The sequence below is a fragment of the Aotus nancymaae genome, unplaced genomic scaffold (assembly GCF_030222135.1).
Source record: "Aotus nancymaae isolate 86718 unplaced genomic scaffold, 86718_ANA_hifiasm-v0.15.2.pri h1tg000062l, whole genome shotgun sequence".
In the NCBI taxonomy this organism is placed as follows: Eukaryota; Metazoa; Chordata; class Mammalia; order Primates; family Aotidae; genus Aotus; species Aotus nancymaae.
This window is the reverse complement of record NW_026988476.1, coordinates 32,790,235-32,813,497: the sequence shown is the minus strand read 5'-3', so window position 1 is coordinate 32,813,497 and position 23,263 is coordinate 32,790,235. Positions and strand designations below refer to the sequence as shown.

At 37.6% G+C, this 23,263-nt stretch overlaps 1 protein-coding gene across 5 annotated transcripts in view; it reads right to left on the bottom strand.

Annotated features, from left to right (window-relative positions):
- Window positions 1-23,263, bottom strand: part of TMEM62 (transmembrane protein 62) — a 50,591-nt gene that overhangs the window by 1,326 nt on the left and 26,002 nt on the right. For all 5 annotated transcript variants that reach the window (XM_064365959.1, XM_021673116.2, XM_012442266.3 and 2 more), the window contains 4 exons: window positions 21,961-22,074; window positions 15,495-15,579; window positions 4,850-4,954; window positions 2,235-2,353 (listed from right to left, as the gene is read on the bottom strand). In XM_064365959.1, the coding sequence (XP_064222029.1) occupies window positions 2,235-2,353; window positions 4,850-4,954; window positions 15,495-15,579; window positions 21,961-22,074 (423 nt within the window). The remainder of the gene's footprint in view (window positions 1-2,234; window positions 2,354-4,849; window positions 4,955-15,494; window positions 15,580-21,960; window positions 22,075-23,263) is intronic.

The following is a 23,263-nucleotide window of genomic DNA, read 5'->3' as shown; positions in this document are numbered from 1 at the left end:
TCTCGGAGGCCAGAAGGACAGGAATGAATGAGCGGAGGGAAGTACATTCCAGGCAGAAGGAACGAATGAAAAGCCCAGAGGTGGGAGAGGTCTTGGCAAGACCTCTTGCAGAGTATGAGCCAGGTGGAAACTGGGGCAGTTGGCAGGACCCAGATCACTGCTCTGCTTTAAAGTATTTCAAACTGAAAAGTGAGTGAGCTGATTATAAAGTTTTTAAAAGACCACACTGGATACTCTGTATTAAACTGAGAATAAGGAGGCAAGAATATCAGTGAGAAGACCCAGGCACGACATAATTATGACTTAGACTAGGGTAACAGAAATGGAGAGAAGTGGATAGATTCAAGATATGCATTGGAAGCAGATCAAACAAGGTACAGCTTGCTGGTGAAATAGATACAGAGTACGAAGGAAAGGGAATAATTGAGGATAAATCTTGGATAAATCAGGTGAATGGTGGAGTCACTTATTAAAACTGAAAAAACAGAGAGGAACAGGTTTGGGGGTGGAAATAATATTCCTATTAGAGAGACATCATGTTAAGTTGAGATGCCTGTTAGACATCTATGGCTGTTTGATATAGAGGCACTTGAAGTGCAGAGAAGAGATCTAGATCAGAGATATAGATTTGGGAGTCATGGATCTGGATATGTAAAATCCATTATTAGTGTACTATGTATTATGAATGTAAACATTTACAAAGGAAAAAACCCTGCCTTTTGGTAAGGCTCAGGATTCACTTGGTATGAGACAGCTCCTTAGAGACAGCCTCCATCTACATAATAGAAAACTGAAATGAGGCTGGGTGCTCTGGCTCACACCTGTAATCCCAGTACTTTGGGAGGCTGAGACGGGCAGATCACCTGAGGTCAGGAGTTCAAGACTAGCCTGGTCAACATGGTAAAACCCCATCTCCACTAAAAATACAAAAATTAGCCAAGTGTGGTGGTGGCCACCTAAAATCCCAGCTACTCAAGAGGCTGTGACAGGAGAATCACTTAACTAGGGAAGTGGAGGTTGCAGTGAGCCAAGACCTTGCCATTGCACTCCGGCCTAGGCGACAAGATCAAGACTCTGTCTCAATAAAAAGAAAAAAAAGAAAATGAAACAAACCCAGGACCTACTCACATATATAATGCTGCTATGCAGAGAATATTCTGGATTTGGGTCATTGTTTGCTAGGCAGAGGTCTTTCCTACTTGGCTGTCTCTAATCCTGCTGGATCATGTTTTACTGCCCTGTTAGAAGGCCATGAACTTATTTTGAATGTTTTTGGATCTCTTCCAAAACTTCAAATTTTGGTCCACTAACTCCGTTAGGTGAGTAAAATAAAGAAATTGTTAGATAAATACTTTTCAAATCTGTTTACAGAGTTTTCTTATGGGACAGGGTTCTTTGTGTGTTTGTTTTAAAGGAATCAAATGTAAACCTAATACATCAGTTTGTTCCTAAACAAGTACATTGCTAGGAAAGCCCAGGTCTGGTTTTTGCATAGTGCAATTTCCACCAAATAACTGACTCATTTTTTTATGTGTCTATTTTTTATTTTTTCCCCTCTAAAACATTTTCCTTCTTCATCATCATAATCAGTTTTGGTTTACTCAGAAATCTAAAATTTTTTCTACCATAAATCCCTTATTTCATTTTTTGTCAATGAAAAAAACACAATGAAACAAAAACAACAAAACTTCTTTCACCTCTTATAAACCCTTCATAGAAAAATGTATTTTAGGCTGGGCACAGTGGCTCATGCCTGTAATCCTAGCACTTTGGGAGGCCAAGGTGGGTGGATCACCTGTGGTCAGGAGTTCGAGACCAGCCTGGCCAACATGGTGAAACCCGTCTCTACTAAAAATACAAAAATTAGCCGGGCATGGTGGTGCATGCCCATAATCCCAGCTGCTCGAAAGGCTGAGGCAGGAGAATCACTGGAACCCACAAGGCGGAGGCTGTAGTGAGCCAAGACTGCACCACTGCACTCCAGCTTAGGCGACTGAGTGAGACGCCGTCTCAGAGGAAAAAAAAATGTATTTTAGATGTTTACATGAGAGTGGTGGAAGGAGTTTAGGAAGCACTTTAAAAGCAAATGAAGCTTTTATTAAAGACTACCCTGCAAGTAAAGTAGGAAAGATGATCTATGGTACTTAATTTTGGATTTTGGATTTAATTCATAATTGTTATGCAATTAGTCCAACAAGGACAAGATGTTCTTAAATTGCATTTCTACTTCTTACCTGGAGAATTCCAGTTATAAATGTTAGGCTGCCTTGTAGGAAATGTCCATTAATAAACATCCCAAAGGAAAAGCAGCAACCCAATTTGCCATCAGTGATTTCACCAAAAAACCATGGACCTAAAAGAGGCAATGGACAAAAAGGGAGAAGATTAAATAACTATAACTGTGATTACATATATCATGAGATACATTTATAGGAATAATGCAGAGATATGAGACTAGCCATCTATAAACAATTTATTTCATAGCCTTTCCTCTTTGCTAGTCTCTATGTTTTACTCGATATCCTTGCTAACCAACTATTTGCTCCTTTACTCCATATTTTTTGGATTATGAAATTGTCTTAGTAGATACTATATCTGGAACAGATATGTGTCATATAGATTCTAGAAACAAATAAAAGCATACTCATATTTTTGAAGATTCTGTTGCAATAATAACCTCAATATAATGCATTAACATTTCCTTTAAGAGTCAAAGAGGTATTCCACAGAAGTTAAATTTCCGGATGATTGAGATTTATTCCTTAAAGCAATAAAACTTCAACTCCTTTTTGAAAGAAATCTTTCTAAATTGTACTCATTAATATAATGAATATATTTTAACCTCTTCTTGAGGGGCTAGTCATTACTTTATGTATCAACTACATAATCATGGTTACTATGTAGAAAGTTTAACTTGCTTCATTTTTTTTCATCTAGAATGCCCTGCTGACTTTTCTCTCCTCTCTATTATTACTTATTGCCCCCTTCTCAGTGTGTGGGTTTCTAGGTATTATTATTATTATTGTCATTTTGTCTTGTAAGTGTGCTGGTTTCTGTAAGAATGTCAAGTGTTTGTCAAGAGTGATAAGGGACAGTTAGACTTCCCTTCTCAAAATGCAAACGTCAGTCCAGGCAGGGTGGCTCACACCTGTAATCTCAGCACTTTGGGAGGCTGAGGCAGGTGGATCACCTGAGGTTAGGATTTCAAGACCAGCCTGGCCAACATGGTGAAATCCTGTCTCTAATAAAAATACAAAAATTAGCCAGGTCTGGTGGCACACATCTATAATCCCAGCTACTCGGAGGCTGAGGTAGAAGAATCGCTTGAACCCAGGAGGCAGAGGCTGCAGCGAGCCGAGATGGCACCACTGCACTCCAGCCTGGGCAACAAAGCGAGACTACATCTCAAAAAAAAAAAAAAAGAGCAAATACCATCATTTGCTGGCAAGAATAGGGTTCAGCTTTAAAAAGTCAGAGGCAATTTTCTCAGATATACTTTATATCTGCATTAAAGACATATGCATCTAAAAAGGCATTTTCCCTTCAGGTTTCAACTTTTTGAATGGAACAGTTCTTCCCTATTAACGTATTTTGTTTTGTTTTCTTTTCTTTTGTTTTACAGCCCAGGAACAAAATTACTTGCATTGCCTCATAGTATAAGACGAGCATCAAAAACAGCTTCAACCTATCTTGTAACAAGAGAACTTACCTCCAAAGGTGATGTGCCATAACTTACACAGAATTGTAAAGTGTTATATTTTCATTCATTCTCTGGTGGGAGTTACTAATGAGCAAAGTGCAAAGGGAGGATAAAAGTGTAAAATATAGACTAAGACTAGGCAACAAATAGGCTAATGTACTCCTAATTGACTTTTAGTCACTAAGGAACATGAGCACAAAAGCCTAAAAGAGACTCGTGGTGATTTCTGCTTCTGTAAGTGTGGCTAAGTGACTTTATAAGTACAGTCATGCATCACTTAACCATAGGGATGCATTCTGAGAGATGTTTCCTTAGGCAATTTTGTCCTTATATATCATACACAAAGCTACATGGTATAACCTACTATATACCTCCAGCTCCACTATAGTCTTATGGGACCACCACTGTATATGTGGTCTCTTGTTGACTGAAATGTTGTCACATGCCACATGATTGTACTGGGTATAATAATACAACAGAAGAGTGCAGATATGCCTGAACTATTGCTCATCTCAGTTTCTCTCTTTTTTGAGCTGAGTTTTTGAGAGCCACACATTAGTAAACATTCAATGAACTATATACTAAGCAAAATAGACAAAACACCAATGGATATATCCATATCCTTTTTTTTTTTTTTTGAGATGGAGTCTTGCTATGTTGCCCAGGCTGCACTTAACCTCCTGGACTCAAACAGTCCTCTCACTTCAGCCCTCAAGTAGCTGAAACTATAGGCGTGAGATACTGTACCACCTACCAGTGAATATTTTCATGAAGAAATAGACAATAAACACAGAAGATAAGTGTAAATTCTGATAAAGGTAATGATGGAAATAAAACATGTGATGAGATATAGACTAAAACTTTAAGACACCCAAAGAAGGTTGCTCTGAGGAAGTGGCATTTAAGCTTCTGTTAGGTTTCTACACAAATACTAATTCTGTAGCAGTCTTCTCAGCGCCCTTCAGTTAACTTGGTGTTAACTAAATGTCCTTTAAACATGTTAGGAAAGAGATTTATTTTCCAAAACCGTGTCCCAGAAAATGATTTATGAAGAATCCATGAGCCATTTGTTATACCCTCAAGAGTCTAATTCTGTTATCAAAATTGTTAATATATTATTTGGCAAAATTCCCCACAATATTTACTTACCCAGCACTGTATATAGGGTCAAAAACAACACAGAATAGTAGAAGATGTTTATTTTGCTCAAGACATGAAGAGAAAATGAGGTCAGATTTATAAACCCTGAAGGTTCTAAAAAACATAAAGTTGAAAAATCCAGTGAACACATGCAAACTTCAGTTTCTTTATGATATTTTCTAGAAGACTTTCATGGGCTGTCTACCATATACTCAGCAAATCCTTTGTTAGATGGTAACTATGCAGATGACACCACTTTAAATTCAGAATTTGGCAGGAATCCTGGTGAGATGGTTCACTTACAATTGCAGAAGGCAGAGAATTCAAAGACATGGTGTAGTTGTGAGACATTTTATTTATATCATAAGATATCTAATTGTTATATTTATATATATCACAATATATCGAACTCATATATATATGCACATGTATATGTACATATACATATATAGATATAAAATAAATGAAAACAAAGGACACACCTACCACAGCACCACACTATTTTATCTTTATATAGGTTTAAAAGATACAGGTTTGTTCAAAGGATGATCAAGTCTCGTTTTATATGGAATTTAGTGTCCAAATGTACAAACTTCAAAAAGGTGTATCAAAATATTTCAAAAGTAAATTAAAGAAATATCAAAATATCTTCATTCTAATCATAAATATGAGTATGTGTCCGAATAGTCCTTTCCTGTACCTTATACAGTTCTTAACTCACAGCCAACCTCTTACACCAATTGAAAGGCTTCCCTAAACTCTCCAAATTCATATGCTTTTAAAATAGTGTCAAAAAGCCCAAGTGTAAGTGCTTGACCCAGAGAAGCTCCATTCTGTGGCCACAGTCTACAGTACCACAGATCCTCAGCCCCAGCCACCATGTGACCCATGCATGTGGCTGATCATAAACCAGTCAGCTGAGGACTATGAAAGGAAGCTCAGTACATACTGAGCAACACTACTGGTGAAAAATATTTAAAGGACTAGTCACAATTAAAGACAGCCTGATGTAAGTTAAATAAGTTATGTCTTTGCTAAAAGAGCAGCACATTCATTTATACTTATAACCTTGCTCGGCTTAACAGTTAATTTTATGCAAAGCCTGATAATACATGACCTTTCTTACTTTGCGTTACTCTCTCAGCTTCTTTTTTGTTCTAGTCTGTACTTCTCAAAGTATTAGGCTACATATCCAGCTAGAGTAAAAATTATTTATTATTTTAAAAAATCCTTTAGCCTTAGAGGCAGCTATTCTTTAAATTTTAAGCAATTATTCTCTATTTTGGGTGCACATTAGAATAACCTAGGGGAACTTTTAGAAAATACTCATACTTGAATCTCACCCTCCAGAGATTCTGATTTAATTTGCCCGCGGTAGAGGGAGACCTTAGGCAGTAACCCAGTGATTCTAAACAGTCAGGATTGAGAAATATTGCTTTAGACAGAGCCGTGCTTCTCAGTCTTGACTGCACTTTGGAATCAACTGGGGAGCTTTAAAAAATTCTGATGCTTAGGTCCCACCCTAGAGATTCTGATATAATTGGTATAGAAAATTGTAGCTACTGAAATTTTAGAAGTTCCCCCAGAGGATTCTAACATACAACCAAAGTTTAAAAGTCTTGTTTAGAGGAAAGAACTGACCTGGGGTCAGAAGGCTTGAGTCTGCAGTCTCTCATCTCTTATTAGCTATGAAACCCTGGACAATTTACATAATCTCCCCAAACCTTTGTTTTCTTATCTTTAAAATGGGGTCAATAGTACCTACCTCACAGGATTGTTGTAAGGATTAAGTGAAACAATGTAGGTCAAAAGACGTTTCAAATTTAAATAACTATATAAAGATATTGATAGCCCCATATAAGAGGCTGCGGACCTCAAATATTTATTAATTTACAGTATGTTCAGGAAAATACACATGTATAATAATGCTTCTTGAACTTTTTCATAGAATTTTAAAAAATAAATATAAGCAGAAAAACATTCAGTAGGATGTGTACTGTACCTATTCATTTAATCATGTTACTGTTTAATCATTATTACAATACTCCCTTCTCTATCATCAGTCCTTGATCCCAGGGATTTCATTCAAATTAAGAAGGGATAGGGAAATTTGATTCAGCAAGTATTTATTGTCTATTCTGCACAAGTTCAGTGCTGGGTGCTGTTGGAAACAGAAGAGAATTAGGAAGCAGGAGTTCCTGCATTGAAGATGGACACAGTGGCTCATGCCTGTAATCCCAGCACTTTGGGAGTCAGGGTGGGTGGATCACCTGAGGTCAGGAGTTTGAGACCAGCATGGCCCACATGGTGAAACCCTGTTTCTACTAAAAAAAAAAATTCAAAAATTAGCTGGGTGTGGTGGTGCGCATCTGTAGTCCCAGCTACTTGGGAGGCTGAGGCAGGAGAATTGCTTGAACCCAAGAGGCAGAGGTTGTGGTGAGCCGAGATCGCGCCATTGCACTCCAGCCTGTGTAACAAGAGCAAAACTCTGTCTCAGGAAAAAAAAAACAAAAAAAAACAGTTCCTGCCTTGCGGAACCTATCTGGTTAAGGAGAAAATGTATATACATTTGAAGTGTTTATATAAAGCAAAGTGGCTGTCTAATGGAGTATAGAATTAATTGTGAGAAAAGACTATAGGGATTCAGACAAGCAAGAGCTCATTGGGACCTGGAATGGCTGGAGAAAACGGCATAACAAAAGATGTCTTGAGGTAAGCCTTACAGGAGGCTAAGATTTAGATAAGTTTAGAAAGATAACTTAAAGTAGGGATAATACAATGAGCAAAAGTACAAAAGCAGAAATGAGCATGGTTATGTATGGGAAACAGTGAAAAAGTATTTCAGCGAAAATACAGGTAACTAGTTGAAGACATGGCTAGTTAAACAAAACTAGATTGGCTGGGCTCGGTGGCTCATGCCTGTAATCCCATCACTTTGGGAGGCCCAGGCAAGCAGATCATCTGAGTTCAGGAGTGAGAAACCAGCCTGGCCAACATGGTGAAACCTAGTCTTTACTAAAAATACAAAAATTAGCCAGGCATGGTGATGGGCACCTGTAATCTCAGCTACTCAGGAGGCTGAGGCAAGAGAATTGCTTGAACCCAGGAGGCAGAGGTTGCAGTGAGCTGAGATCACACCACTACAATCCAGCCTGGGCAACAGAGAGAGACTCAAAAATAAATAAATAAATAAATAAATCTAGTCTTATTTAAGACTAGATTGTGGAAGATTTTTAGTGTCTTACAGAGATGTCTGACCTTTATTCAGTGTGTTCTTGGAAGCCACTAAAGGCTTTTGCATGCAGAAGTGATATATGGATGAGATGCCACGAGAAGGATAATTAGCTAATGATGAAGAGGATGAATTAGATAGAAACTGGCTACAGGAGCAGCAGTTAGGAGTCTATTCAGGAATCCAGAGAGGTGGTACTGACATGGCATTGCTGACCCCTCAAAAGGAAAAGAAACATTTGAAGAAATAATTAATGGATTTTTTTTTTTTTTTGAGACCAAATCTTACTCTGTTGCCCAGGCTGGAGTGCAGTGGTATAATCTCAGCTCACTGCAACCTCTGCCTTCCCAGTTCAAGTGATTCTCCTACCTCAGCCTCCTGAGTAGCTGGGATTACAGGCATGTGCCACCATTCCCATCTAATTTTTGTATTTTTAGTAGAGATGAGGATTCACCATGTTGGCCAGGCTGGTCTTGAACTCCTAAACTCAAGTGATCCACCCGCCTCACCCTCCCAAACTGATGAGATTATAGGCATGAACAACTGTGCCTGGCCTGAATTAATGGGTTTTAATAATATGTTGGCATTAGGGAGTGAAGACTGATGATTACTAAAAAATGACTAGATTTTTAAGGTAAAAAAATGTAGTAAGGTCTTCCCGTAAGGTCTTTATTTTTGATAGTCTCTACATTTTTATGTTTTTTAAATATCTGTATGTTATGTGTACATATTTTTCTACTAAAATATAGTGATTAACCCAAATGCCTGAAAGTTCATGTGACTTAAGTAAATCTTTCATAAATAACCTGATTTTAAATTTGTTGCTAAAAATAGAAATGGCTACAGAATTGCCAGCATACATTTTTGCCTGGGTTTACTGATCAGATGGTTTTATATTTGTCTCTACTAGATGCTTTAAGCTGCCAGAATTTGACCAAAAGGTTACAAAACTATAAATCCAGCCTAAAACTAGAATGATCTTTGTGTAACTCTTTGATAAGTAAGACTAATTTAATATTGTTGATTTAATGAAAATAGCTGTTTTCAGTTTTTGGCAAAATATTTATGTAGTTAGCTTTAAGATTTTTACTTAGGTGAATACCTGAAATTCACATGCTGTAAAAATTGGTTAACAGAAAGATACTTTGATATAATGACTAATTCTAACATAGGTTTTCATAAGTAACCTATAAATAGTTAAAAATAGATGAATGTAAATAAATATTTATAAATCCTAAAGTTATGTTATATTAAATTAATATAAACAAACAAAAAAACAAGAAAAATAAATAAATTAAGTAACAGATACCCATGAAATGTCTGAGTCATTTCTAAATAAAATAAAATACTGAAACATAAATTGCTAAACATTAGTATAAATTTTTTCTTGGTTTCTTAAATTGTATAGAAAGCCAAACATACTTGAGTCTATTAGTAAACATGTCTTATTCCACATTCAAAAATTGTTCCATAAAAACATTTTTTTTAGAGACTATAAATTACATATTCATGAGATGTTAACATATAACAGTTCAAAATTACTTTCTCAGTAACCTAACACTTAAGGTTACTAAAAATTAAAAGTTTTTATTAATATATGTACAACAAATAATTTTTATATGAGAAAGAATTCTGTGTGGTCTCAATATAAAGGAATAAAAATTCTTAAAGTAATTTTTTGTCTTAAGGTAAAATAATTAGTTGTTCCAATATGAAAAGGGGAAAATATAGGACAAAGACTAGGAGTTTAGGAGAATAATGGAAGGCCTAAGTAAGCTGTGGAAGGTTTATGAAGGATGGGTCCTCTAATGGAAGTTTTATGTGATCAGGATGGTTGCAATTTGAAGGGAACTTTTTTTTTTTAATTAGGACAGAGTCTCACTCTGTCCCCCAAGCCGGAGTGCAATGATGTGATCTTGGCTCACTGCAACCTCTGCCTCCTGAGTTCAAGCAATTCTCATGCTTCAGCCTCTCATGTAGCTGGGACTACAGGTGTGTGTCACCATGTCTGGCTATTTTTGTATTTTTAGTAGAGATGAGGTTTCACCATGTTGGTCAGGCTAGTTTCAAACTCCTAATCTCAGGTGATCTGCCCACCTCGGCCTCCCAAAGTACTGAGATTACAGATGTGAGCCACCACGCCCAGTCGCAAGAGGTTTTGACTTAATTCTAAAACTTGTTTCTTTAAAATTTAATTTTTGACCATCTTCTGAACTGCAGCTTTAGAGTTTATAGACCAATGTTTTCCTCCAATATAACTTAATCCTATACTCTTGGCTTTTCTTGATGTTTCTGAATTGTCCATATAACCAGGAAATTTCCCATGCTTTTTCTAAGAGCTCTGTATTCCCCTACTCAAGGTACTAATTTTCTTGTTTATGTCCCTCTAAAATATAGTGTATATGTATAACCTTGGATGCATGCTTTTCCAGTGTCTGATTATATTTAAGTACCTTTCCATCAGGTTTGACTTCCAGGTTATCTAAACAGGCTTCCCATAAGGAGAAGCAATCACACTTTAGGAAGTTTTTTTCTTTACTTTTTTTGGGAACTGACATAAGAAACAAAGATTTTACATTTTATCAAGATTATTTCCTACATTTCACATTATCCTTATTAGTTTCTTTTTTTAATTTCTTAGGAAAACTGAGCTTTTATAGGTTTTTGTTTGTTTACATCCACATAACTTTCTGTATTGTTTTTGAAGTCACTCTGTTTAAGTGAGTGTGTATTACTTCACAATGACATCTATTCCTATCCCAACCAAGTGTTTTAAACCTTTTGGCATCTTTGGCTTGCCTCCCCAGGGTCAAGTTCTAAATTAAGTCTTTTTTGACCTTGAATTAATTTTGGGATGTCTTAGAAGGCCCAAGAACTTCTCAATGATTTATAAAAGAGAGACATTGAATCAATCAGGCTTATTTAAGATGTTGAATTATGTGGGAAAGTTTGTCAAATGATGGATGCTAGCTCTTCTTTCAGTTTACATTTATGGGTATGTCGTTGATACAGATGTTCCAAAATTGTATAAAATTCTTTAAAAATCTAACATGTCATCAATCATAATCCTAGTTTTATGTTGTATGCCACAAAAATAACTAAATTTCTTTGTCAATTGTGAATTTTTACCATGGCTTATCTAAGTTTTTGTCATCCACAGTTATTTTAAAAATTTTTCTCTAAAGGCATCTACAATCAGATTCATGAAAAAAACAAGTACTCTAGAATACAGATTTCTAATAACTTTAAGATCAAGGGACTAAATAAAAAATTTCTAGAACTCTAATGAAGAAACTGATAAATTCATGAAACTGCTCAAGAAGAAGCAAAAAGAAAAATTGTGATTACATAACTAATGAAGATAATGTTTTTATGACTTACTTGAAATACTGCTGGTTCTTTATTTAAATGGTTGTTTTTTGGATTTAAGGAAATTTTCTCTTTTAAGCTATATATAGTTTACAACAATTTGGAAAAGTATATTTTAGTAATGAAAGGTGGAAACATTTATTTTTTTTCTCCCTATTCGATTCCTCAAAAATTTAAAACTATTTGTGAGTATTCTTATTTTTTATGGAAATAAGAATCTGTTCTCTTTGTAACAGAATACAAGAAGAAATACTGGTTATATCACCAGGGATTTGAAATTTCATATCTAAATTGTTTATCAGTACTGCAGAGTTTGAAATCTGCCTTAGTTTGGCTTCCTAGTTTCAAGAGGATTTTAAATCTGAGATTCCTATATGGCCAGTTGCTTTCTTTGCTGCAATTATGTAAATAATCAGACCACAGTGGCTCGTGCCTATAATCCCAGCACTTCGGGGGGCTAAGGTGGGTGGATCATGAGGTCACGAGATTGAGACCATCCTGGCCAACATGGTGAAACCCCATCTCTACTAAAAATACAAAAATTAGTCCGGCATGGTGGCAGGCACCTGTAGTCCCAGCTACTTGGGAGGCTGAGGCAGGAGAATTGCTTGAACTGGGAGGCAGCAGTTGCAGTGAGCTCAGATCACACCACTGCACTCCAGCCTGGTGACAGAGCGAGACTCCGTCTCAAAAAATAGTAATAATAGTAACAATCAGACCAAAATTGATGACACTAACGTTATTTTACAAATTAGTCTCATACTCATTATCTTTGGTAAAAATTGAATGACTATACCTGTTATTAGATTATAGCCCTGTATACTGTTTTTGATTTTTTATTATTCACCTATCTATTAGATTGAGTCTTAAATTATTCTAGGTTCCTCCAATCCAACTTTCTTCCAGAAAATTACTACAAACAGGAAGTGGTCTGTTCCTAAAGCCCTAAAAGCTGAAACTAAATAAATTGTAAGGAACAAATTTTTTGTCAGATGTGTGGGCCATACTGAGAGTTCACCAAAACACCAGATGCCATAACCAAAGATATCCAAACTACAAAACTGCCACCTACACACTGTAAACAGCTTTTCCCAAGACCATTGGAACAAGACTCCATACCACAGAAGATTTTTACCCTTCGTAATGCCTACCTTTTTCACTTGACAGGATAATACTATAATAAAATTTCACAATCAGTAACTGCCATGGGTAACTCGACAAAACCTGACCTAAGAAATCCTTTATCCTATTTAGTGAGTGATCTGGCAATATCCCTAACAACTTTTTGTTCAAATTGTACTGCTAGTTGTTTTTTTAGAGTTGGCACTCTCTGCCTTAATTCAAACCAGTGACAAAATTGCTACTCAATGGCTCCAATACGTAGTTCTTTCATGGTCTTTTTTTTTAATTTACTTTTTATTTTTAACTTTTTATTTTTTAATATTTTTCAGACAGAGTCTTGCTCTGTTGCCCAGGCTGGAGTGCAGTGGCGTGATCTTGGCTCACTGCAATGTCTGCCTCCCAGGTTCAAGCAATTCTCCTGCCTTAGCCTCCCAAGTAGCTGGGATTATAGATGCATGCCACCATGCCCAGCTAATTTTGTATTTTTAGTAGAGATGGGTTTCACCATGTTGGCAAGCTGGTCTCGAACTCCTAACCTCAGGTGATCCACCCGCCTTGGCCTCCCAAAGTGCTGTGATTATAGGTGTGAGCCACTGCACCTGGTCTCCCATGGTCTTTTGATTTGTTTTGTTGATTGCCTATAGGCTTGCTCTTACTTTGGAATCACTGCACAAACTAACTTTGTCATACCTCGATTAGTTTTACTTTGTATTATCCTTTAAACAAATGTGTACCTGTTGTCTGTCAAATCCGTGCAGAAGGCAACATCCTAAGTGATGTTGGTCCAGTGTATTGAAATAATAGCCAATGCCTATGAAACAGAATCAACCTTAATGATGAAATCCACATAGACTAAGCCTGAGGGCTTCTCATGCAACTAAAAGGGTCTTGACACTGTCATCCAGCTGATAAACACCTCCCCCTGATGTGGAACAAGACTAAATAACAGGGACCAGTCTATCTTTGTGCAAAGGGACACTTAAAACCTGATTACAAGCTGAATGATCAGTGATGCTTTTGGAGAAAGATCTTGATCAAAAGGGGGAAATGTGAAAGTTGCAGATATCAGGATAAAATCACTCTTGAGAAACCCAAATTAGAGCTTGGAAAGTATGAAGAAGCATTCATGCTTGCATGTGTAAGTTAAGGACTATCTCAAAGACTTTCTAAAATAATCCCAGGCAAAATTTCCTCTTTAATGCTGCAGTAATTCAGATAAAAAGCCCTCAAAAGAACACTTGTTAATAGCATCTCCACCAATAAACTGATGCCAGTTCTAGCTTTGAGCTTCTGAAACCAATGAACTCTAAGCCATTGATGCAAAGTTTTAAGCAGCTTATGTGAACTTCTTCTTTCTGCCAATAAAACTTTTTTCTACTGTCCGCTCTTCAAATGCACCTTTGCCTTGCCGTATTGTACTTCCCAGATTATAATCCTTTTTGCTTACTCCCAAATAAACTCATCATATCAGGAAATACTTTTCTCTGATGTCTTATTTTTTTGGTTGACAATGGCACCACAGACAAAGTCACCTTCTTTGCAACTTTTCTATAGCCTCTGCTGTATATGTAATTCAAAATTTATATATGCACTATTTAAGTTTTGTCAAGCTTTGTTTAGTGCTTTGTCTTTATTTGAATAGGTTCTTTTCTATTTAAAAGTATTTTATATGTGAAAATTACATTAAATACCTACTTGTAGTAAAAGTTGGTCATCTTGTACTATACTGTGAAATTTTCTCCCATTTTGCTTGAGTTTTATTTTACTGCCATATAGCAGCAAAAATCTGAATTTTTTTCCAAGGAAAGAGTTGTCGGAGAAGTATGATAATTTGAAGGATGCACCTCATAGAGTTCATGCAAAGACAATCTATATTACTATTTATCAATTGGTAATAGAGGAGATCTTATGTGATACCTTAAAATAAACTCTATAAATAAAAATAAAACCCTAAGCTCCCCACTGACTGAAGAGACCCTCTCTTGGTCAAGGGTACCCCAAAGAAACCTTAAAAATTAAGTTCTCAGCCATGATGAAAAGGGAGGTTAGACACACCTCATCATACTCCCTCCTTTTTAGAGTTTGGGCACAACAACAGGCCATCATTAGTGTTAAAATAGAGATCATAAGACTGACAAAACAGGCCGGGCGGGGTGGCTCACGCCTGTAATCCCAGCACTTTGGGAGGCCGAGGCGGGTGGATCACGAGGTCAAGAGATCGAGACCATCCTGGTCAACATGGTGAAACCCCGTCTCTACTAAAAATACAAAAAAAATTAGCTGGGCACGGTGGCACGTGCCTGTAATCCCAGCTACTCGGGAGGCTGAGGCAGGAGAATTGCCTGAACCCAGGAGGCGGAGGTTGCGGTGAGCCGAGATCGCGCCATTGCACTCTAGCCTGGGTAAAAAGAGCTAAACTCCGTCTCAAAAAAAAAAAAAAAAAAAAAAAGACTGACAAAACAGACTCTGTTGCAATAAGATACCAAATTATAAACAAGATCTAATGACTGTAGGACATCAATCTTGCTAATTTTTCACCCCTATATTGTGGCTAACATAGCATCCTTATCTTAATGTGAACATTCCTTTCTGCTGAAAAGTTTTAGGCAGAGCCTCACTCCTTTAACCAATTGCAAATTAAAGAATCTCTGAATCCCCATATAACCTATAAGCCTCCACTTTAAGATATCCCAACTTTTGGGGCTGAAGCTATGCATACCTTCCATGTATTGATTTATGTCTTTTCCTATAACTCCTGCCCCCATAAAATGTGTAAAACCCAACTGTAATCCAACTGCCTCAGGACCATTCACTCAAGGCTTCTTGGGTTTGTGTTTCCCCTGGGCCATGGTTATTCATGTTTAAAACATTTTACAGAGTTTGGTTTTTCCATGAACAAGACTTATAGGAATAAAAGAAACCGTAACTAACCTTTAAGCTCTGGGTATCCTCGATATCTAAAGGTAATGAGAATGATGAGCTGGATCAGCACAATCAGTGCAAAAAGGACCCGGGCCTGCGGGGAAAGAGATGTTAATGTAAAATAGACACATGGTACACTTTCAGTTAAGATTTTTAAAGTGGCCTTATTAACAAAAATGGAAATGGTATCTGATACAGTGATGTAAGAAATACATATTTTGGTCTTTGTCCCTACTGGTCAGAGCTCTTAAAATCCTTGTAATTGTGTAAGTGATAACAGTAATAGGAGCATATTGTTGTAACATTTTGTTTTTATCTCTGGCTCCTGAAACAGCTCTAGAGTGATAAAGTAAAAAGAATACCTGTTGTTATTCATAACAAGCCCCTTTTGGAGAAGGTAGAGCAAGATAGCCAAAGAGAACCCTCCAGTAATCATCCACCCCTTCCCCCACAGAACACCAAATTGAGCAACTATCCCCCTGCAAGAAAGCACTTTTATAAGAATCAAAAATCAGATGAGTGATCACAATACTTGGTTTTAACATCATCTCAAGGAAAGAGGCACTAAAAAGGGTAGAAAACACAGTACATCATTGCCTACACCACCCCTCCCCCCATTCTGTGGCAGAGAGAATTTGTGTACTTGAGGGAGACAGCCAAATGACTGTAGGACTTTGCATGGGAACTCAGTGCTGCCCTGTCACAGGGGATCACAACACAGGGCAGAATTCTGCTAGCACCCACAGAGAGACATTTAAGCTGACCTTTGCCAGAGGGAATCCTCTGCCCCAGCGGTAGGAACCTGAGTTCCAGCTAGCTCCATCACCAGCTGACTAAAGAAGTGCCCTGGGGTCCTGAATAAACTTGAAAGGCAGTCAAGCCACAAGGAATGTAGTCCTTGGGCAAATCTGGGCACTGTGCTGGGCTCAGAGGCAGCGGAAATGGAGTGCACACAACCCAGTGAGACACCAGCTGTGGTGGCCAAGGGAGTACTTGTATCCCCCATCCCCCAACTCTCCAGGTGGTGCAGCTCCAGGAGAGATTCCTTCCTCTTGTGGAAAGAAGAGAGAAAAGTAAAGAGGACTTTGTTTTGCCACTTGGATACCAGCTCAGTCACAGTAAAATAAAGTACCAAGCAGATTCCTGAAGCCTCTGAATCCAGGCCCTCACTCCTGGATGGCATTTCTAGACCCAGCCTGGGCCAGATAAGAACATGCTGTGTTGAACAGAAAGACCATGTCCTGGCAAGATTCACCATCTGCTGACCAAAGAGCCCTTGGGCCTTGAATAAACATCAGCAGTAGCCAGGCAGTAGTCACCACAGACCTTGGACAAGACCCAGTACCATGCTGAATTTAGGTGTCACCCAGAGCAGTACCAACTGTGGTCACCTCTCTCACATATCTAGGCAGGCCAGCAAAGAGACAGAGAGGATCCTTCTGCTTGGGGAAAAGTGAGGGAAGAAAACAAAAGACTCTGCCTGGTAATCCAGAGAATTCTCCCAGTTCTTACCCAAGCCCACCAAGGCCACATAAGTCTGCAAGAGTTGCAGCATTACTGGGCTTGGGGCACCCCCTAGTACAGATATGGCTACAATAACCAAGGACTTCGATCACAACCCTCAATTGTCTTTGAATACCTGGAAAGTCTCCTCAAGAAAGATAAGTACAAACAAGCCTAGACTACAAAGATTAGAATAAATATCTAACTCTTCAAGGCCCAGACACTGACAAACATCCACAAGCCTCAAGAACATCCAGGAAAACATGACCTCACCAAATGAACTAAATAAGGCACCAGTGACCATTGCTGGAGTGACAGAGATATGTGAACTTTCAGACAGAGAATTCAAAATAGCTGTTTTGAGGAAGCTCAACGAACTTCATGAAAACACAGAAAAGGAATTCAGATTCCTGTCACAGAAATTTACTGAAGACATTACAGTATTTTAAAAAACAAAGCAGAAATTCTGAAGCTGAAAGATAAAATTGACAAACAGAAAAATGCATTAGAGTTTCTCAAGGGCAGAACTGATTAAGTAGAAGTAGGAATTAGTGAGCTTAAAGACCATCTATATGAAAATACACAGTCAGAGGAGAAAAAAGGGGAAAAAAAAAAGAATGATGCACACCTACAAGATCTAGAAAACAGCCTCAACAGGGCAAATCTAAGAGTTATTGGCTTTAAAGAGGAGGTACAGAGAGAGATCAGCATAGGAAGTTTATTCAAAAAAAAAATAGAAAATTTTTTTAACCTAAAGAAATATATCACTATTCAGGTACAAGAAGGTCATAGTACACCAAGAAGTTTTAACTCACATAAGACTATCTCAAGGCATTTATTAATCAAATTCCCAAAGGTCAGTGGTAAAGGCTCTTAAAAGCAACAAGAGAGGCTGGGCATGGTGGCTTACGCCCATAATCACAACACTTTGGGAGGCCAAGGTGGGTGGATCATAAGGTCAGTAGATAGAGACCATTCAGGCTACCCAGTTAAACCTCATCCCTCTAAAAATACACACACAAAAAAGTTCAGCTGGGTATGGTGGCACACACCTGTAATCCCAGCTACTTATGAGGCTGAGGCAAGAGAATTGCTTCAACCTGGGAGGCAGAGGTTGCAGTGAGCCGAGATCGGGCCACTGCACTCCAGCATGGGTGACTGAGAGAGACTCCATCTCAAAAAAAAAAAAAAAAAAAGCAACAAGAGAAGAAGAAACAACACACAAAGGAGCTCCAATATGTCTGGCAGCAGATTTCTCAGTGGAAATCTTAAGGCCAGGAGAAAGTGGCATGACATATTCAAAATGCTAAAGGCAAAATATTTTATCCTAGAATATTATGTCCAGCAAAAATATCCTTCAGATGTGAAGAAGAAGTAAAGACTTTCCCAAACAAACAAAAGCTGAGGGATTTCATCAACACCAGACCTGTCCTATAAAGAAATGCTAAAGGAAGTTCTTCAATCTGAAAGGAAAGGATGTTAATGAGCAATAAGAAGGCTGGGCACAGTGGTTCACGCCTGTAATCCCAACATTTTGGTAGGCTGAGGCAGGAAGATTGCTTGAAGCCAGGAGTTCAAGACCAGCTTAGACAACAAAGTGAGACCCAATCTCTACAAAAAAAGTTAAAAATTAGCTGAGCGTATTGCCATGTGCCTGCAGTCTCAGCTACTTGGAAAGCTGAGGCAGAAGATTGCTTGACCCTGGGATGTCAAGGGTACAGTAAGCCGTGATTGTGTCACTGCCCTCCAGCCTGGACGACAGAGCAAGACCCCATCTCAAAAAAAAAGGAAAGAAAAGAAATCATCTGAAAGTATAAAACTCACTGTAACAGTAAATATACAGCCTAATATAGAATACTTTGACACTGTAATTGTGGTATGTAAACCACTCATATCTTCAGTAAGAAGACTAAAAGATAAACCTATCAAAAATAATAACCACATATCATTTTTTTCAGAGATGGAGTCTTTAAGTTTTTCTTTTTCTTTGTCTCCCTCTGTTGCCAGGCTGGAGTGCAGTGGCATGATCTCAGCTCACTGTAACCTCCACCTCCTGGTTCAAGCGATTCTCTTGCCTCAGCCTCTGGAGTAGCTGGGACTACAGGCGCACGCCACCACGCTCAACTAATTTTTGTATTTTTAGTAGAGATGGGGTTTCACCATGTTGGCCACGATGGTCTCGACTCCTGATCTCGTGATCTGCCCGCCTCAGCCTCCCAAAGTGCTGCGATTACAGGCGTGAGTCAACATACCTGAGGTAAGTTTTTTCTTTTTAAGAGATAGAGCCTTTAAGAGATGAAATCAAACATCTGATCCACCAATAAAGAAAATTATAAATTGCTTCAACGTTACTCTTTCTGAATTTAGATACTTAGACCAATATTGAAGCTAAGTAATTTTATACAGTTATATTAAACAATCAAATTGAAATAGTCCACTTTCATTGTACTGGGAGAAGGATACTTTGTTTTAAAGTTGTATAAGAATAAAAAAACAGTATAGAGTACACTGCAGGCTGAGTGAGCATAGACTGTGTTTTCTTTTGCTTTCTTCTCAAGAAGTCATTCACCTGGAGATTAACTCAGAGTAATGACATATGACCTAGGTGCTTGTTTCTCAAAGTACGATCCCCAGACCATCATTGGAATCAACTCAAATCTGTTAGGAATGCAGAATCTCAGGCCCCTTCTCAGACTTACTAAATCAGAATCTATATTTTAATAACATCCTCAGGTTATTCATTTGAATATCAAAATTCCCAAAGCCTAATTTAGGTGACTGTTTAAAATCCACAAAAGAAGAAATAACAAATGATTTTAAAATTTTGTAATAAAGAGATGCAAATGCTTATTAATAATAATTTTGAAAAACTCAATCACACAAGTAATAAAAGTAAATTAAAATAATGATTTCACATTTTAAATCTGTGAGAATATACAATAAACCTATCTCTGGGAGGTGAAATTAAGAAAGGTTTCAGTTTTCTTCTGAACATTTTAGTGTGTATCTTTTTTTTTTTTTGTATTTTACACTAACACCCAAGATAAATGACATATGAGGGAACTACAGTATAAATTGCCATAGCGTCTCTAAAAGACAATTAACAGTGTATATTAAAAACTAAAAACATACCCATTTACTTATTAAGAAATATTTATTGAGGGCTTACTATGTGCCAAGCATATCAAACAAAGATTCCCTGCCCTAATGGGCTTATATTTTAATGAGAGAGGATAGAAAAAAAAAGACTGTAATAAATAATTAATTTATGTAATTATATATATAAATAGTAAAGTATATAAAACCATGTGCCCACCCTTTGATCCAGCAATCCACTTCTAGAAATTTATCCCAAGAAACTATATTAGAGATATATGCAAAAACTTACTTACAAGCATATTTATACAGTAGAGGGGCCAATTAGAAACAACTTAAATGTCCACCAATAGAGAAGTTATTTAAAAAATTAAGGTAGCCGGGTGAGGTGGCTCATGCCTGTAATCCCAACACTTTGGGAGACTAAGGCAGGTGGATTACCTGAGGTCAGGAGTTCGAGACCAGCCTGGCCAACATGGCGAAACCCTGTCTCTACTACAAATATAAAAATTAGCCCGGTGTGGTGGAGGGTGCCTGTAATTCCAGCTACTCAGGAGACTGAGGTAAGAGAATCACTTGAACCTGAGAGGCAGAAGTTGCAGTGAGCTGATATCATGCCACTGCACTCTAGCCTGGGAGACAGAACAAGACTCCTCTCAAAAAAAAAAAGGCCGGGTGCCGTGGCCCACACCTGTAGTCCTAGCACTTTGGGAGGCCAAGGCAGGTGGATCACTTGAGGTCAGGAGTTCGAGACCAGTCTGGCCAATATGGTGAAATCCCATCTCTACTAAAATTTTTTTTTTTTAATTAGCTGGGCATGGTGATGGGCATCTGTAGTTCCAGCTACTCGGGAGGCTAAGGCAGGAGAATTGCTTGGACCCAGGAGGTGGAAGTTGCAGTGAGCCAAGATCACACCATTATACTTCAGCCTGGGTGACAGAGAGAGACTGTCTCAAAGAAAAAAAAAAAAAATTAAGACATATCTATAACAACATAATGCAGCTAATATGTTATAAATTGATGTGAGAAAATAGTCAAGACAAATTCCTCAGTGGAAAAAATCAGACAGCAAAAGAGAATAAAAGTATAATAGTATTTTATGTCAAAAATTCATACACATATGTATATAAGAGAAAAAAATAAATAGAGTATCATAATGACAAATACAATGGTTATAATGGATAGTGTGATAAAAGAAAGATGTGGGGCCGATCTCACTTTATCTATTTCTAAATTTTCCAGGTTTTCTACTTTGAGCATGCATTATTGATGTGGAAATAAATATTCTTTAAAAAGTCTTACCCCAAGTTACCATAGACCCTGTAACTCCCTTAGTTATCCTGGTTTTATAGCATCCCAAATGACTCATCCATGCCTCTGCTTCTTTTAATTCAAATAAACTTAAAAACATTTTATTCTTCTAGACAAATAACTAAACTTCAATTTTATGAGATTCAACTTTCTTGTCATATGATCACAATAGTCCTCCTTTATCCACAGGGGATACATTCCAGGTCACCCCCCGCAGTGGATGCCTGAAACTACAGATAGTACCGAACCCTATATATATTATGTTTTTTCCTGTAAATATATTCCTATGATAAAGTTTAATTTATAAATTAGGCACAGTAGGAGACTGACAACAATAATAAAATAGAACAATTATTACAATATACTATAATAAAAGTTATAGGATTATGGTCTCTGTCTCTTAAAATATCTTATTATATATAATATTTTCAGACCATGGATAGCCTTGGGTAACTGAAACTATGAAAAGTGAAACCATAGATAAAGGAGGACTACTGTATATTATTTAGGACTCTGCATTTACCAAATCCAGTAACATATGTAATGTTTAATTGAATTCACTTACTATGATATAGTGATCAGTACGGAGAATAAATGATGCCAGGGGATCAAAACTGAGATGATTATTCTCTTGAACAGAAAATATGTGGTGAGCACTCTTACTTCTTCCAGCAGAATCCTAGTAATAACCGCAGAACAAAAGTAACTCTCATGTACATGGAAATATTTATAATGTTCTAAATTATATTACTTATAAGAATAGGTTTCTAATAACTACATTTTTTTGTTGTTGTTATTGTTGTTTTTCAAGGTTTCTCTCGGTTGCCCAGGCTGGAGTTCAGTTTTGCAATCATAGCTCACTGCAGCTTTGACCTCCTATGGTCAAGTGATCTTCCTGATTCAGCTGCCCAAGTAGCTGGGACTACAGGCACATGCCACTATGCTTGGGGTCTTGCTATGTTGCCCAGGCTGGTCTTGAACTCCTGGCCTCAAGCAATCCACCTGCACTGGCATCCCAAAGTGCTTACCCTATAAGTACTTTTAATAACAGATCTTAGGCCAGGTGCAGTGGCTCACGCCTGTAATCCCACCACTTTAGGAGGCCAAAGCAGGTGGATCACTTGAGGCCAGAGTTCGAGACCAGCCTGGCCAACATAGTGAAATCCCATTTCTATTAAAAATACAAAAAATTAGCTGGACATGGTGGTGCACATCTGTAATCCCAGCTACTTGGGAGGCTGAGGCAGGAGACTTGCTTGAACTCACGGAGCGGAGCTTGCAGTAAGCCAAGATTACACCACTGCACTCCAGCCTGGGTGACAGAGTGAGACTCTATCTTAAAAAAAAAAAAAAAAAATTCTTTTAAAACCCGTAATTCTACATTTAAATAGGAAGTATTAGCATATATTCACAATGTATTTTCCCTTAAAAAAAAAAAAAAAAAACCTGTATTTCCCTCTGTTCCATAAAAAGGCCTAGAAATAACAACAAACCTAACAGTAATGAGCTAGCTAGGCTGGTGCCTAGATTGTGGTCTCAAAATAGCATTTCTCACTGTAAGAAAACAGTGCCCTTTAGGGAAATAGCTCATTGAAGTTCTTAAGTAGGAAGTGCACAAGAAGAGATATCTGCACTCCCATGTTTGCTGCAGCACTGTTCACAGTAACTAAGATTTGGAAGCAACCTAAGTGTCCATCAACAGATGAATGGATAAAGAAAATGAGGTACATATACATAATAGAATACTATTCAGCCAGAAAAAAAAAGAATGAGATCCTATCATTTGCAACAATATGGATGGAACTGGAGATCACAAAGACGAACATCGTATGTTATCACTTCCTCAGGGGATCTAAATATCAAAACAA